The sequence below is a fragment of the Corticium candelabrum genome, chromosome 12 (genome assembly GCF_963422355.1).
Source record: "Corticium candelabrum chromosome 12, ooCorCand1.1, whole genome shotgun sequence".
Lineage (NCBI taxonomy): Eukaryota > Metazoa > Porifera > Homoscleromorpha > Homosclerophorida > Plakinidae > Corticium > Corticium candelabrum.
Genome location: NC_085096.1, coordinates 6,362,778 through 6,379,591, shown reverse-complemented (window position 1 = coordinate 6,379,591; position 16,814 = coordinate 6,362,778). Strand labels below are relative to the sequence as shown.

General features: G+C 45.8%; 5 protein-coding genes across 5 annotated transcripts; all 5 read right to left on the bottom strand.

The window, feature by feature from the left end:
• Window positions 1-3,817: 3,817 nt before the first annotated feature.
• On the bottom strand, window positions 3,818-4,969 carry LOC134187803 (uncharacterized). The gene has a single exon (XM_062655964.1). It carries the CDS (start codon window positions 4,967-4,969, stop codon window positions 3,818-3,820), a length of 1,152 nt encoding a protein of 383 aa, XP_062511948.1.
• A 2,512-nt stretch (window positions 4,970-7,481) lies between these two features.
• Window positions 7,482-9,008, bottom strand: LOC134187804 (uncharacterized). The gene has a single exon (XM_062655966.1). It carries the CDS (start codon window positions 8,983-8,985, stop codon window positions 7,927-7,929), a length of 1,059 nt encoding a protein of 352 aa, XP_062511950.1. The 5' UTR covers window positions 8,986-9,008; the 3' UTR covers window positions 7,482-7,926.
• Window positions 9,009-9,859: 851 nt separating this feature from the next.
• On the bottom strand, window positions 9,860-11,352 carry LOC134187935 (uncharacterized). The gene has a single exon (XM_062656109.1). The coding sequence runs from the start codon at window positions 11,171-11,173 to the stop codon at window positions 9,941-9,943; it is 1,233 nt and encodes a 410-aa protein (XP_062512093.1). The 5' UTR covers window positions 11,174-11,352; the 3' UTR covers window positions 9,860-9,940.
• LOC134187662 (uncharacterized) lies at window positions 11,200-13,096 on the bottom strand. Its single transcript, XM_062655815.1, has 2 exons — window positions 11,294-13,096; window positions 11,200-11,223 (listed from the first exon to the last, which is right to left on the bottom strand). Exons 1-2 carry the CDS (start codon window positions 13,094-13,096, stop codon window positions 11,200-11,202), a joined length of 1,827 nt encoding a protein of 608 aa, XP_062511799.1.
• Window positions 12,570-16,544, bottom strand: LOC134187661 (uncharacterized). Its single transcript, XM_062655813.1, has one exon. The coding sequence runs from the start codon at window positions 16,499-16,501 to the stop codon at window positions 13,340-13,342; it is 3,162 nt and encodes a 1,053-aa protein (XP_062511797.1). The 5' UTR covers window positions 16,502-16,544; the 3' UTR covers window positions 12,570-13,339.
• Window positions 16,545-16,814: the final 270 nt, after the last annotated feature.

The following is a 16,814-nucleotide window of genomic DNA, read 5'->3' as shown; positions in this document are numbered from 1 at the left end:
GTACAACCAGAGACTTTGCCAACAACCAGCTCGCCAGCGACCAACTCTAGTTGGCAATCTCCTGACATTTTGCATCAGCAGTCTTCAGTGTGTGAAAAGAGAGCACCAACAACAACAGGCACAGACAAGAGGTGGACAGATGGTGATACGAAGATGCTTCTCGCTCTTATAAAAGAGAAATGGCTTCTTTTTGAAGACAAAAAAAAACAAGAACATTGTATCGCGGAACATTTCGCAAGAAATGGAAACTCAGGGGATAATGGTCACTAAAGAGCAGTGTTCTAACAGATGGAAGACTCTAAAGGCTGCATACAAACGAATCAAAGACCACAACAACAAAAGTGGTACTGTGATACCATTTTTTATTAATTAATTAAGCTTAATTAAGCAATATGATGCATCGTTGTTTGGGGCTATAGGAAATGGCAAGCGTGAATGTGAGTTTTATGAGGAGCTGTCTGATATTTGAGAGGGAGACCATGTGTAGAACCAGTTGAAGTTGCTGCAACTTGGGACACAAGCCTAATTGAGGATGTGACTGATGACATGGCCAATGAAGATGACAGTCAGAGAGCGCCATCAACAGACTACTGCGAAGGGAGCTCTGCAAAGAAGGCAAAGACGTCTATACATGCTATGAAAAAAAAAGAAGGAAACCCAGTAGCAAAAATAAGAAGAAAAGTGAAATTGTCCAAATGATTGAGAAGATACACGAACCGAGGAATAAACAAGAAAATCGGTATCTTGAAGTGATGAAGAAGATGCATGATGACAAAATGGAAGTCATGAAAAGACTGTTGGGTGTGCTACAGACCCTTGCCCAAGACAAATCCAAGACATCATAGAGTTTGTGTGTGTGTGTGTGTGTGTGTGTGTGTGTGTGTGTGTGTGTGTGTGTGTGTGTCTGTGTGTGTGTGTGTGTGTCTGTGTGTGTCTGTGTGTGTCTGTGTGTGTCTGTCTGTCTGTCTGTCTGTCTGTCTGTCTGTCTGTCTGTCTGTCTGTCTGTCTGTCTGTCTGTCTGTCTGTCTGTCTGTCTGTCTGTCTGTCTGTCTGTCTGTCTGTCTGTCTGTCTGTCTGTCTGTCTGTCTGTCTGTCTGTCTGTCTGTCTGTCTGTCTGTCTGTCTGTCTGTCTGTCTGTCTGTCTGTCTGTCTGTCTGTCTGTCTGTCTGTCTGTCTGTCTGTCTGTCTGTGTCTGTCTGTCTGTCTGTCTGTCTGTGTCTGTCTGTCTGTCTGTCTGTCTGTCTGTCTGTCTGTCTGTCTGTCTGTCTGTCTGTCTGTCTGTCTGTCTGTCTGTCTGTCTGTCTGTCTGTCTGTCTGTCTGTCTGTCTGTCTGTCTGTCTGTCTGTCTGTCTGTCTGTCTGTCTGTCTGTCTGTCTGTCTGTCTGTCTGTCTGTCTGTCTGTCTGTCTGTCTGTCTGTCTGTCTGTCTGTCTGTCTGTCTGTCTGTCTGTCTGTCTGTCTGTCTGTCTGTCTGTCTGTCTGTCTGTCTGTCTGTCTGTCTGTCTGTCTGTCTGTCTGTCTGTCTGTCTGTCTGTCTGTCTGTCTGTCTGTCTGTCTGTCTGTCTGTCTGTCTGTCTGTCTGTCTGTCTGTCTGTCTGTCTGTCTGTCTGTCTGTCTGTCTGTCTGTCTGTCTGTCTGTCTGTCTGTCTGTCTGTCTGTCTGTCTGTCTGTCTGTCTGTCTGTCTGTCTGTCTGTCTGTCTGTCTGTCTGTCTGTCTGTCTGTCTGTCTGTCTGTCTGTCTGTCTGTCTGTCTGTCTGTCTGTCTGTCTGTCTGTCTGTCTGTCTGTCTGTCTGTCTGTCTGTCTGTCTGTCTGTCTGTCTGTCTGTCTGTCTGTCTGTCTGTCTGTCTGTCTGTCTGTCTGTCTGTCTGTCTGTCTGTCTGTCTGTCTGTCTGTCTGTCTGTCTGTCTGTCTGTCTGTCTGTCTGTCTGTCTGTCTGTCTGTCTGTCTGTCTGTCTGTCTGTCTGTCTGTCTGTCTGTCTGTCTGTCTGTCTGTCTGTCTGTCTGTCTGTCTGTCTGTCTGTCTGTCTGTCTGTCTGTCTGTCTGTCTGTCTGTCTGTCTGTCTGTCTGTCTGTCTGTCTGTCTGTCTGTCTGTCTGTCTGTCTGTCTGTCTGTCTGTCTGTCTGTCTGTCTGTCTGTCTGTCTGTCTGTCTGTCTGTCTGTCTGTCTGTCTGTCTGTCTGTCTGTCTGTCTGTCTGTCTGTCTGTCTGTCTGTCTGTCTGTCTGTCTGTCTGTCTGTCTGTCTGTCTGTCTGTCTGTCTGTCTGTCTGTCTGTCTGTCTGTCTGTCTGTCTGTCTGTCTGTCTGTCTGTCTGTCTGTCTGTCTGTCTGTCTGTCTGTCTGTCTGTCTGTCTGTCTGTCTGTCTGTCTGTCTGTCTGTCTGTCTGTCTGTCTGTCTGTCTGTCTGTCTGTCTGTCTGTCTGTCTGTCTGTCTGTCTGTCTGTCTGTCTGTCTGTCTGTCTGTCTGTCTGTCTGTCTGTCTGTCTGTCTGTCTGTCAAAAGTAAGAGAGGAGAAGAAACTAAAGAAATACTCAGGAGAGGTCCTGCATGGTGGTTTATCATCCAAGTGTGTTCCACTAGTCTTTGAACATTTTGGTTTGTGGGGCTCGCACGCACACAAGTTTTTGTCTCATATATCTAGGCAAAGCTACAATACCACTCATGCACATCCTTTTAACAGCGCTCAACGTTTTAAGGCATTCTGGAGAAAGCAATTTTCCATCATTCTTCAGAGATGCAACGCCAGAGTGATTTCGAGGAAGCTGTCGAGATTTTCATGCAGTACAAACGACAGTGGCATAATGTTTGACTGCAATGTTGTAGGCCAAGTCCATTAATGTGTTATAATTTGCTTAGTTATGAAGGACTGGTAGATATTTGAAAGTTTCCTGTACATACGTAGAGTTTTGATGATAATAAATGAATCTGTCTGTCTGTCTGTCTGTCTGTCTGTCTGTCTGTCTGTCTGTCTGTCTGTCAAAGGTATTTTATTCAATAGAACAAAGTACGTACAGATGGAGGCTAAATCCTCTACAACACAATGTCCTCATCAGTCCAATTAACTACACACGTGCTTGCTCCTTTACTAAAAAAAAGTAAAGGCCAAATGGCCTTGGAAAAACACAAATTAACTAGCATCATCTAAAAGTCTCTCCACTTTCCTGTAGATGACTCGAGCATTGGCTTTTTGTAGCTGAATGGACATGCGCTCCCTCCAATGTGTCTTGAATGAGGAGGCATTTGTTGTTCCATAGGCATCCGTTGATCTACTTGACAAATGCTGTAGGTACATTTCTGCTTGTTGTCCCCATCGACCAAAATGTTCCAAGACTAGTGGGACTGCTGTCACTGTTTCCTTACCAAGAAGTCGTTCTCTGCTATATTTTTCCGTTTTCTTCTGCTCTCTCCTGGATGCTGCAGCACCTTCCGTAGATGCTGATGCTGAAATTACTTCACTGCTCCAGGGATGTGCTAGCGAAATGTCTAAATCTGTGTTGGACCCTGATCCAACATCGAAAACTGTTATGTCAGGGCGGTTGTCAGATGTAATGTATCGATGACGTGGCTCTCTGTGATGGTCTGTCTGTCTGTCTGTCTGTCTGTCTGTCTGTCTGTCTGTCTGTCTGTCTGTCTGTCTGTCTGTCTGTCTGTCTGTCTGTCTGTCTGTCTGTCTGTCTGTCTGTCAAGAATCATTTATTTCTTACAATCACACTATCATACATCACAGCAGAAACTACTCGACTAAAGCTAAATGCTTTATAGTGTTCATAGGTAAGTGTATACATATTTTCTGAGGCAAAAGAGACAACTAAAAGTACACTAATGATAAAAGAATTGAGTGCTGAGTGACTCGGGAATCTGACACCCACCACACAACACATTCAATTTCTTCTGAATGACCCGTGCGTTGCACTTTTGCAGCTGCACTGAAAATCGTTTACGCCAGAAGTCCACAAATTCCGGTGCGTTTGGCTGACCAACTTCGTCTGATGAGAAAGCTGCTAGCTTTCGCAAGAAGTTCCTGGCCTCTTCTCCCCATGCACCGAAATGTTCGAATACCAAGGGGATGGCTTTGAGAACTGAAGTCCCAGGGAGCTTTTGTTGGCTGTATTTTGCCGCCTTCCTATTCTCTCGTTGTTTAGCAGCGACGCCTGTTCTATCAGCAGAGCTTGGAAATGCATCCGCACTCCAAGGGTGGGCTAGAGAGATGTCCAGGTCGAGGTTGGAAGCTGATTCAGAATCGAACATGACAATGTCAGGCCTGCAATCTGAAGTGACATATCTGTTCCTTGGCTCCCGTCGATGGTGGATTTGGAGGCTCCTGAGGCACTCAGACCACACCCCAGCAATTGATTCGTGAGACCAAATAGGGCCTCCACCGGTCTTGCATGTGAGTAGGTGGTATCCGCTGTCATCCAGTGGTGCACTGCAGTTGCATGCCTCTGACCAATGTGACAGAGAGATGGGCAATCCAAGCCTCACAAGCGACGCCAAGCGATAATCGCAGGGTTTGAATGCGAAACCTTGTGTTGCAGGGATTGCATTTAGCCATGCTCCAGCTCCTTTTCCCTGTAGGGAATATAACCTAGAGGCATCTCTAGCCGTAGCAGAGTTATTTAATGAAAGTTGTAGTTGGTCTGCAAAGAACTGATTTGAAAGTCTGCTTTGAAGTTTCTTAGGATTTGCCAGATAGTCAGACAGAAGCTTGTCAGGAGGTATGGACTTGGCAAGAGCATCACCAACTGAACCAAATTGATGGTCAACCACGTTGTCAACCATGGGTATTACAGCAGGAAAACGAAGTGGGAGCTCAGCAAGTGAGTGTATCCATGAAGCCACGTAACCGAGTTTGAAGGTGGACGACAGGGATGACATACCAAATCCACCCAGACGTACTGGCAGTGATATTTGCTCCCATGGAAGAACCAACTCGGGGAAGCCTAGTACTTGTGAAAATGTTGCGCGCGTCATAGAGTCGTGGATAGAAGCAGCTTTCCTAATATTATTCGGATGTACAGTCCGGGCCAGATGGTCTGTCTGTCTGTCTGTCTGTCTGTCTGTCTGTCTGTCTGTCTGTCTGTCTGTCTGTCAAAAACATCTATTGGTAAACATCAACGCTATTACAGTCAACGCTAAATCACTATCTATGAGTCCAAGAAAAATGACCCAAAGGGTCATGAAATGAAAGCTTAACGTACACTCTGGTAACTGTAAAAACCAGCTACGGAGTCATTTCTACACACTATTCTGTCAATCTTCTTCGCCAAAACCATACTGTTACACCGCTGTAAAGTAATGGACATTAATCGTCTCCAATAAGTCTTGAACTCGCTGGAGTTCACCTTGCCGTCATCATCTCGTGATCGCAGAGAGATTTGATGGAGAAACTTTTCTCCTGCATTTCCCCAGCGGCCATAATGCTCAAACACCAGTGGAATTAGGCATGGAGAACCCCCACTAGTGTGAGTCTCTCTGCTGTACTTCTCTCTCTTCTTTCCCTCCCTTTTTGAAGCAGCAGATCCATCAGTTGTAGCTGCGACTGAAATTATGTCGGTGCTCCATGGGTGGGCTAAGGAAATGTCGAGCTCAACGTTAAAGTCGGTTGCATTATAAACGGCAATATCGGGTCTGGACTGAGAGCTGCTGTAACAGTCTCTTGGCTCAACGGTATGGGGAAGAGACACGCGTTTCAAACACTCGGACCAAGCGGAGACTATTGAATTATGAGACCAAACTGGTCCCCCACCTGTCTTACAAGTAATCAGATGATATCCTTCAGGATCTAAGGCTGTGCCGCAATCACATAAGGTTGCTGACAGAGGCAATGGCAAACGCATACCCAACCTCAATAAAGCTGCCAGGCGGAACAATCCAGGGGAAATTGCAAGCTTTCTTGAGCTGGGAATGACATCTAGCCAGGCTCCTGATCCCCTCCCTTGAAGAGATCTCAAACGAGCTGCATCCTTGGTCGCAGATCTTTCAATCATGTCCTGAACTTTGAGTTTTGTCTGTTTTTCAGTCAAATTGTGCTGAAGCCCTTTGGTGTTGCAGAGGAGATCTGATAGGGCCTGACCTGGACACAGGGACTGCTGTAGGTGATGACTAATGCTGTTCTCTTGTGCTATTGATGATGTTGTTTCATTGATTACTGAGGTTACCAAAGGCTGTAGGGTTGGAAATCGATCCAGCAGCACATGGAATGAATGAGCCCAACCAGAGGCAAATGCTATTGGTGAAAGATGGGTCGCAGGGGTCATTCCAAAACCACCGTACCTCACAGGGAGAGTTGCCTGTGCCCAAGGTTCAGCAGTCATTTCATCAATGTTCAGTAGTTTGGTAAAGGCAGTGCGTGTTTGTCTGTCATGTATGACCGCAGCGTGACTTAAATCTTGAGGAGGAATACTCCTTAGCAGGTGACACAAACGGTTAATATGACAATAGCGAAGGAGAAGCAATGCACTTTGTGTATCCTCCAGCTGAAGCAATTCCTCACAGAGTAAACTTCCCGACTGGGCACAGTCAGTACAGACTGTTGAGATGAATGAGCTGTTGCCAATGGGGATCCCCAGTATGATAACACCATCACTTGAAACCGGGAATGAGACATCACAAGGTGGTGATACCTCAGAAATAAACAATTCACACTTCTTATCTTGAATTACTAGTCCAATAGGTGAAAAAGAAGATCTGAGATCAGCTGACGCTGCTACAACAGCATCGACTGGTCCCAAGATGAAAACGTCATCCAAATATGCTAAGCAAGTGACATTTGGATTAGCTCTTTGCACCTCTAGCAGACTGCTCTGAATGGCAATGGAAAATAGTGCAGGACCGAGTGGGTCTCCTTGGTGGATTCCCTCCTCTGAAGAAAGTATTGATACCCTCTTTCCATTGGTGTAGACTAGGGAGCTGATGTCGGAATACATTTGAGACACGTGATTGTATATTTGTGGAAAAGATTCATATACTTTTTGCAGCAAGTGTGACCTTCTGATGGAATTAAACGCGTTCTTTACGTCTGTCTTTAGGATTGTCCAGTCCTTGTTAAACTCCAGCAGCAGGCGGATATGGTTTCTGTCTGTCTGTCTGTCTGTCTGTCTGTCAATCCTCATATATTTCAAACATGAACACTACTACAGGCTAATGAAGAGAAGGTGAGTTTAAGCAGGCTCTATGCGGCCACTACAACTATACTGCTATCTATACCTAATGTATGTAAAATTGTGTGACAAAGTCATCTACAGTGTTACAACTATTAAAGGTAAGAATAGAATTTTTTTTTGCTATTGTCTTTGCATTGCACCGCTGTAGTGTTATTGAAAACCGCTTTCGCCAAAAGCACATAAACTCATTGCAGTTATTGTTGCCAGCATCATCACATGATCGGCGAGATAGTTCCTGTAGATACTTTGTGGCTTCTTCACCCCAGCGACCAAAGTGTTCCATGACGAGGGGAACAAATCTGTCTGTCTGTCTGTCTGTCTGTCTGTCTGTCTGTCTGTCTGTCTGTCTGTCTGTCTGTCTGTCTGTCTGTCTGTCAATGCTCAACGTTTTAAGGCATTCTGGAGAAAGCAATTTTCCATCATTCTTCAGAGATGCAACGCCAGAGTGATTTCGAGGAAGCTGTCGAGATTTTCATGCAGTACAAATGACAGTGGCATAATGTTTGACTGCAATGTTGTAGGCCAAGTCCATTAATGTGTTATAATTTGCTTAGTTATGAAGGACTGGTAGATATTTGAAAGTTTCCTGTACATACGTAGAGTTTTGATGATAATAAATGAATCTGTCTGTCTGTCTGTCTGTCTGTCTGTCTGTCTGTCTGTCAATACATATATTTTCACACATCATCGCTATTACAGTCTAAGACAATTAGAACTAAAATCACAAAGTCTAAGAGCCCATAATGGGCTACTTTATCAATCTATCTAATTAGCAAAACACGGTTCAGTTGAGTCCTTTGATCGTACTACTCTTCCTAATTTTTTACATAAAACATTAGCATTGCATCTTTGTAAAGCTATTGATAAACAGCGACGCCAGTACGTCTTGAACTCTCTGCCATTTGATCTTCCATCTTCATCTGTTGACTGGTGTGACAAGCGATTGAGAAAGTCAACAGCATCTTGTCCCCATCTTCCAAAATGTTCGAAAACCAAGGCAATGCAGTTAGAGGTGCGACCCCACATGTTCCACTCACCACCATATTTCTGTGCCTTTTCAAGCTCTCTTTTGGATGCAGCTGCACCATCTTCCAAAGCTGCTTGAGAAAGAATCTGTTGTGCCCATGGGTGAGCCACAGAAATGTCCAATTCGATATCGCAACCAGATTGTGCATCAAATGCAATGATATCAGGTCTATCATTACTATTAATGTAGCAATTCCTTGGTTCCCTTTGGTGTGTCATTTTAAGTTGTTGTAGGCAGCTGCTCCATACACTGGACAGTGTTTCGTGAGTCCAGACAGGTCCGCCCCCGCTCTTGCATGTTAGAAGGTGATAGCCATCTCTGTCAACATCTTTTCCGCATTCACAGGTTGACACAACAGATCCCAAGGGCATTTCACAACCCAGTCTCAAGCGTGTTGCAAGACGAAACTCGCCAGGCTTTAATGCAAACTTCGCTGATTGTGGTATTGAGTCAAGCCACGCACCTGCTCCTGTTCCCTGAAGAGACCTAAATCTTGCAGAAGAACGCTTAGATTGAGGGTTTGCAAGAATAGAAGATACAATGTTGTCAGTTCTTTGCAAGTTCAATTTTTGTTGTAACTTTTTAGTGTTACACATCAGATCAGCTAGAGATTTGTCTTCAGGTAGAGCGAGATGAAGCTGATGACTAATGGATCCAACAGAAGTACAACTTGGAATTGGACAAGAGATGTTCTTGATTGGACTAGTGAGATCTCCAAACAAATGAGGAAGACGACTTAAAGAGTGAGCCCAGCTGGATACAAATGCAATATGACACGTTGTTTCTATTGATGTCATCCCAAACCCACCATTGCGAACGGGCAAAGTTGCTTGCAGCCATTGGTCATTTTCTATATTGCGAAAACTAACCAATTGCAAAAAGGTTTCTTTTGTCAGCTGATCATGGAACCTAGCTGCAGACCTTAGCTGAGTAGGACACACTGACCGTGCCATATGATTAATGCGAGGCACATGACAGTAGCGTAGTAGTAACATTCCAGATTGAGGATCGTTAAGAGATGAAATCTGCTCACAAAGGCTCTGGCCTGATTTTGCGATGTCCAAACAAGATTCTGTGACATACTGCTGTTGCCCAATAGGGATTCCCAGGATGTCAATTCCAGATGATACAACTCTAATGGCCCTGTTGAGACAAGGAGGTGTTGTAAGACCATTGCAAAATAGCTCACATTTTTCAATAGCAATATTAAGACCAATTTTCTTCAAACTGGATTCCACATCATCCAGGCATGTAATAACATCATCCAAGGGGCCAATGAAAAACATATCATCTAGGTATGCTAGAACTCTAGTCGATGGATGGCTTTCTTGAAGATCCACAAGGTATGGGTGTAAGGCGACAGAAAACAGCATTGGGCCAAGAGGATCGCCCTGGTGAACTCCTTCCTGTGATTGCAGCAAGTGAGCATTGTGACCATCGTTGAAAACTAGAGGACTAAACTCAGCATACATTTGATGGACGTGACGGTAAATGTCAGGAAATATTTTTGCCACCTCAGGTAACAAGTGGGATCGTTCCACTGAGTTGAAAGCATTTTTCAAACCTGTCTTTAAAACAACCCAGTCAGGGTGAGCTTCAGCAAGCACACTGAGATGGTGAAGCAAAAGTTCTGATCCTCCTTCTGTCTGTCTGTCTGTCTGTCTGTCTGTCTAAACTACACTTGAAAAAACATATATGATATATGGACCGTATTGGTCCACGTTTCTTCTCTATTATTACAGATAACACTTCTTATTTGCCACTTCTCAGCACACCCTCTACCTTGCGATAGATAACTTTCGCATTGCATTTTTGCAACTGAACTGAAATGCGTTGTCTCCACTGCAGCAAAAACTCCGCCCTTTTCAGTCTTCCCAAGTCGTCTGTAGATCTGAGGGACAATTGTTGTAGATAACATTCTGATTCCTTGCCCCATCTTCCAAAATGCTCCAGGACTAAAGGGACAATGGTGAACGATTCTCCCCCAGGAAGGAGTTGTTTGTAATATTTGGTCAGCTTCTTCTCTTCTCTCTTTAGTGCTGCAGCTCCATCTGTGTGTGCTGCACTGCTGACGATTTCAGAGCTCCATGGGTGCGCCAGTGAGATGTCCAGGTTCACATTAGACCCAGAGCCACAGTCAAAAACAGAGATATCCGGGCGGTCATTTGAGTTTGAGTACCTGTTTCTAGGTTCCCGTCGGTGGTGTATATGGAGATCTCTCAAACAATCTGCCCACACTGCAGCTATGGACTCGTGGGACCAGACAGGACCACCACCCCATTTACATGTCAAGAAATGATAGCCAGATCCATCAAGGGAGACACCGCAATCACATCTTTGGATATATCCTTTGAAGGGCATAGACAATCCCAACCTCATGCAGGCCGCCAAGCGAAAATCGCGGGATTCTAGTGCGAGCTTCTGCGAAGTTGGTATCGTATTTATCCATGCCCCTGCCCCTTTGCCTTGCAAAGACCGAAGTCTTGCTGCCTCTCTATCGCATGAGCTTATCATAATCATGTCAGTGATGGCAGTGCTGGCTAAATCCTGTGTCAGTTTTCTTTGTAGTTTACTTTTATTCCGTAGCATATCTTCCAGTTGTTTGTCAGAAGGCACTGCCTCACGAAGAGCTTGAGCTATAGAACCTCTCTGGGGATCACCGTGGTCACCGTGGACAACATTATGAAGAATTTGATTCAGACTTGAAAAATAGTTTGGCAACTCTTTGATGCTGTGGGCCCACGATGAGACAAACGCACATTGAGAGAGCGATACTAGTGGTGTCATGCCAAATCCACCTACTCTGATTGGCAGGGAAGCCTGAGCCCAAGGTTTATCTCCAATATTTTCGTAGCCCATCAAAAGAGTGAATGTCTTCCTGGTTAGTGAGTCGTGGATTCTGGCCGCTGGAAGTAATAATGCAGGCGACACTGTTCGAGCAAGATGGTTGAGTCGAGGTACATGGCAATATCGCAGCAACAACATCGCACTCTGAACATCCCCTAGATCTACTAGCTTATCACATAGCTGGCTGCCTGATTTAGCAGTGTCATCACAAGAAGCAAAAATGAAATCATCCCTGCCTATTGGGGTCCCAAGAATCACTGTGCCATCAGATGTGACTGGGATAGACGAGGCTGTGTTACTTGACAGGCATGGTGAGTCTAAACCAGAAAAGATCTTGCATTTATGATTGGCAATTGAAAGGCCAATGGCTTCAAATGCAGGTCGTAGATCATCTAAAGCAGATAGGACATCTTGGGGCAAACCAACCATGAAGACATCATCAAGGTAAGCCAAAACTCTGATAGAGGGGTTTGAATTCTGCAGATCACTCAAGATTGGATGTATTGCTGTCGAGAAAAGTGCGGGGCCCAGGGGATCACCCTGATGAATCCCTTCCTCGGACTGGATGATGACTGGAGAACCCCCTTGCTGAAAAAGTAGAGAACTAGGTTTAGAATACATTTGAGAGACATGATGTAAAATGTCAGGGTGTCTTGAGGACACTTGCTCTAGCAGATGCTGTCTGTGTACAGAGTTGAAGGCATTCTTGACATCTGTCTTCACAAAGATCCTATCACAGTCTTCCTCCAAAAGCAGTTGTACATGGTGCACAAGCATCTCTAAACCCCCGTCAGTAGCCACACCATGCTGTAGGGGATGGAAAAAGTTGGCAAAATCACTTCTTTTCTGCATGCACATTGCTTTGGCAGTGAGACGCCGCAGGGTTTCGCCTATTGCAATTGGCCTTACATCCCCATTAGGTTTTGGTAAAGCGATGAGACGTGATGATGACAAAAGTGATGTCACTGGATCAGGTAAGTTTCCCTGAGCGATACAAGAGCAAGCAAAATGAAGGCAATCAGCTAGCTCTTCATTCTCAAGTAGGACACGGAAATGTTCGTACCGCCAACCTGACGGCCCTGTACCTGATCCGTTTGGAGAACTTTGAATTGCTTTGAAGAGTTGACTCCTACTCAAAGATATCTGGTCACTGGTACATTTTCTCTGAGAAATCTCTTTCTTGCTCTTAGGGTGTTTATCAGAAAGCTTCTTGACTGTTTGAGATGTTGGAGGAGCCAGGCCTGAGCTCATGAGAACTCTAGATGCTCGAGAAAGCTCTCCACACCTTATTAGCCTCAAAGCTGCTTTTCGTGTCTCTAATCGATTGTCTACGGTTGTCTTAGATGGCTGAGACTCATTAAACTTAGCCAAACTGCCCCATTCAAAATTTAGGAACTGATGGTAAAGAGACTTCACTTGTTTCGAACTAGCTCTTCCACCTCTAGAGAGGGGAGACAGCAGCATTCTTGGAAGCAAAAAGAACAGTTTCCAAAGTGACTCATCCAAAGGATTGTCTCTTATTTGGCGCATAACATATAGGCAGCATTCCTGAAACAAGGCTTTTGAACCTGATTTGATAGTATTGATTGTTCGTGGCGGCGATGCCCGAAGAATTGTTTCCACAGAAAGGTCCCGTATAAACTGCCACGCCTGTGAAGGCACAGTGCATGATACGTGTACACTTGGAGGAACCTGAGATGAGACGATGGGACAGTGACTTCTTGCATTCACGACAGCGGGCGTCACAACCGAATTGCTTTCGGCACCTTCGGAGGCTTCCGCACCTGGGGGGCGGGGGTGGGGATTCGAATCTCCCGACGGCCGTTGTGAAGACTTTGAGGTTAGAGAAGACCTTGCTGATTTCCTACACTGGTTAGAATGTTGATTCAGCTTTAGAAACCACTGCCGACAGTCTTGACAGCGATGTAGGTTCAGACGAGAGACAAACTCTGCGGGGACGTCATCTGAGTCATGAGTTTGACGAACATGACAGAGAAGACGCTGCAGTTTTCCAGACACATGACACGACGGAAACGGACAGTTTTCTTTGTCATCAGCCATATTGTAATGGCAAATAGCTTGTAGGTACACTCAAACTAGCGAGAAACAAAACAACTGCCGCTGCCACGTAACATCCGGGTGTCTGTCTGTCTGTCTGTCTGTCTGTCTGTCACATATATTTTCAAACATTCATCTATCATACAAAGAGTGCTAGGCAATGACATAATGTTTTAGGTGCTACAGTACACAGGAAAAAGCACTAAAAACAGTAACAACTTAACTTAAAAGATAACCCAGGTCAGCCTAGTGGCTAAAGAACTGGGTTGAGTACTTAGCGCTACTTGTGTCACTTGACAAGCTTGCCATCTTCCTCAGTATGACTTTGGCATTGCATTTTTGCAGCTGAAGGGAGAATCTTTTTCGCCAAAAGTCAAGGAACTCTGCAGCGTTTGGTCTACCAATTTCGTCACATGATTTCTTTGCTAGTTTCTGCAGGAAGTTTCTTCCCATGACACCCCAGCGTCCAAAATGCTCCATAACCAGAGGAATGAGACTGACAGCAGTTCCACCTGGTAGACATTCCTTCTCGTATTTTGACTTTTTTCTCTCCTCTCTTCTCTCAGCAGCGGCGCCATCTGTTTCCGAAGATCTAGGGAAGATGTCCGAGCTCCATGGGTGTGCTAGAGCTATGTCCAGATCCACATTGCACCCAGAGTCTGAGTCGAAGGCTACAATGTCTGGCCGGTCATTGGAATTGGCATACCGATGCCTCGGTTCCCTTCGATGATGGATGTGCAGCTCCCGCAGGCAATCAGACCAGACTGATGCGAGCGATTCGTGCGACCAAACTGGCCCTCCACCGGTTTTGCATGTTAGCAGATGGTACCCACTGCTGTCCAGGGAGGCACCACAGTTGCATGTTGTCATCCAGTCAGAAAGTGGAATGGGCAAGCCCAACCTCAGCAAGGACGCTAAACGATACTCGTAAGAATTTAGTGCGAGCACTTCTGAAGTCGGGATTGCGTTCAGCCATGCACCAGCTCCTTTTCCTTTTGTAGATCGATGTCGTGCTGCATCTCGGGCTGTGGGTGCATCTGTGAACAAGATTTCTGCCTCACAGCGAGCAAATGACATGGATAGCTGATGCTGAACTTTGCCTGCAGATGTCAGATATTCGGAAATATGCTTTCCATCAGGGACAGATTGGGTCAGGGCGTTACTAAGAGCCCCAGTAGTTGAATTAACTAGGCTGTCAACAGCTGGAAAGAGACTTGGAAAACGAAGAGGCAGTTCCACAATGGCGTGAGCCCAGGATGCAACAAAGGCAGGCTGCGACACAAAAGCCAACGAAGTCATGCCAAAGCCACCAAGTCTAATTGGCAAAACAGCTTGGCGCCAAGGCATGTCCTCAATCTCGTTGAACCCAAGTAGATGGCAAAATGTCTTTCTTGTCTGAGAGTCGTGAATTGAAGCTGCTTGTGTGAGCAACTCAGGACGAACTAAGCGTGCCAAGTGATTCAGGCAAGGGACGTGAGAGCCTCTCAACAAGAGCATGGCACTCTGTATGTCTCCCAATTGAACAAGTTCGTTACACAGTAAGAATTTTGACTTTGCGATGTTCGAGCAAGAGGAGGCAACAAATGAAGGTGTGCCTACGGGTGCTCCAAGAAAGATGGCTCCATCATCAGTGACTGGTATGCAGTCAAAGCCTTCAACAGGATCACGTGTAGAAGGGCAGTAGATCTCACACTTTGAATCTGCGATGATCATGTTGATGGCAAAAAAAGACTTTTTCAGATCTTGAAAGGCAGACTGAATATCCGTAGGGTGACCCAGTACAAAGACGTCGTCCAAGTATGCCAAGATACGAACCTTCGGATGCATCTCCTGAAGATCTTTTAGAACAGAATGAATGGCAGTGGCAAATAGAACTGGCCCCAGCGGGTCGCCTTGATGGACCCCTTCTGCAGATTCGATTGTAACTGGAGTGATACCTTGCATGAATACCAATGGGCTGATCCTCCCATACATCTGAGCTACATGATTCAAGATATCTGGAAATGACCCGACCACTTGCTCCAACATCTGTTGTCTGCTGATGGAATTGAATGCATTTCTGACATCAGATTTTAATACAACCCAGTCGGGATTGTGCTGGAGGAGTAGCTCAATGTGATGGACAATCAGCTCAGTGCCACACTCGGTTGCCACACCATGCTGGATGGGGCAGAAGAAGCTTGAGAACAGTTCCTTTTTTTGTTGACATATAGCTCGAGCTGTCAGCCTGCGTATAGCTTCACCAACTGCAATAGGTCGTATGTCGCCATTGGACTTGGGCAGAGCAATTAGCCGAGATGAAGAAAAGAGGGTTACTGCAGCAGCAGGCAATATGCCTCTAGCAATAGCCGAACAAGCGGAAAAAAGACAATCTGCTGTGAGCTCGTTTTCAAGTAGAACTTTCAAATGCTCGAAGCGCCAGCCTGAGAGACCTGCACCAGAACCCCGTGGAGCTCGTCTAATGGCATCAAACAGCGCTGAGCTTGACAGTTTGATTGAATCTTGAGACAAAGAAGGAAGATGCAACCCCGTGGCTCTGGAAGGGTGCTTGGAAGCCAGCTTTGCTGTGGTATCTTCTGAGGCAGGAGCTAGGCCTTTGCTGGTTAACAACCTGGAAGCTCTTGAAAGCTCTCCACATCTCACCAACCTCAGGGTAGCGGCTCTCCGTGCTTCATCACTACAACGAGGCGTCTTCTTTGAAGTTGATCCATTTAGCTGAAGTAGATCCGACCAATTCCAACTGAGAAATTTCTGATACCTCACTTTGACGTCACGAAAGCCATGACGTCCTCCCCTGACCATAGGCGTGAGAATCATGCGTGGAATGAGGAAGAGCAGCTTCCATGCTAGCTCGTCACCGGGATTGTCATGGATCTTTCGAAGGGCCACAGCACAACAGTCGTGAAAGAGTGCTCGTGCAGCAGGCTTGATAGTTTGTACAACCCGTGGGGGAATGGCCTTGAGAATGGCATCCGAGGGCAGATCCCGGATAATGTTCCAGGCTGCAGTCTCTAGGTCAGCATGGGCATCCTGTAGGGACACGCGCTGAGGTGGATTATGACAAGCGGAATCTCCAGAGAATGAATCCGGCACTGTAAGAGACGGCGGCAACTCAGAAAGGGTCTTCCGGACGTTCCTTCCAGGAGGTGACGATGCGCCGAGTGTAGTATGGCCCTGACTTGACCGTTGACCATCAGAAACGGATTTCCGAGAACGGCATTGAGAAGTGTGTTGATTCAACTTCAAGTACCATCTTTTGCAGAATGAGCACTGAAGAAGATTCAGGCGAGCGATGAAATCCCCTGGGAGGAGATTCGGGTCGTGAGCGTCGCGGATATGACACAGAACTCTCTTCAGTGTGTCCGAAACATGACAAGACTCGTATGGACATTTCTCGGCAGAAGACATTGCCAGAGAACGGACAAGCAAGGCGAAAACAACAAGGCTTCAAGACTTGGATGCTACACGCCCGTCATCCGGGGTCTGTCTGTCTATTACTCTTCAAAAATGCAACAGCAGAGTGATTTTGCGGAAGCTGTCAAGGCTTTCTGTGCGCTCATTAGGAGATGACAGTGTTTTGGGAGTAGATAGAGACATTCAGTGTTTTACTCATTAGCAATAGTCTCGGACTACAAGTAGAACATTTCATTTTAACAATAACTGTTTGTAGTAGTGAAGATTGTTGACAATAAACTTGATTCTGTCTGTCTGTCTGTCTGTC

Excerpts from the sequence above, each read along its gene's own strand:
- LOC134187661 (XM_062655813.1), bottom strand. The coding sequence starts at position 16,501 with ATGTCTTCTGCCGAGAAATGTCCATACGAGTCTTGTCATGTTTCGGAC.
- LOC134187803 (XM_062655964.1), bottom strand. The coding sequence starts at position 4,969 with ATGACGCGCGCAACATTTTCACAAGTACTAGGCTTCCCCGAGTTGGTT.
- LOC134187662 (XM_062655815.1), bottom strand. The coding sequence starts at position 13,096 with ATGGCTGATGACAAAGAAAACTGTCCGTTTCCGTCGTGTCATGTGTCT. Across the intron at positions 11,224-11,293 it reads CAGTCACATCTGATGGCACA|GCAGCCAGCTATGTGATAAG; the intron begins GTGATTCTTGGG and ends CTGCTAAATCAG.
- LOC134187935 (XM_062656109.1), bottom strand. The coding sequence starts at position 11,173 with ATGTTGTTGCTGCGATATTGCCATGTACCTCGACTCAACCATCTTGCT.
- LOC134187804 (XM_062655966.1), bottom strand. The coding sequence starts at position 8,985 with ATGACATCAATAGAAACAACGTGTCATATTGCATTTGTATCCAGCTGG.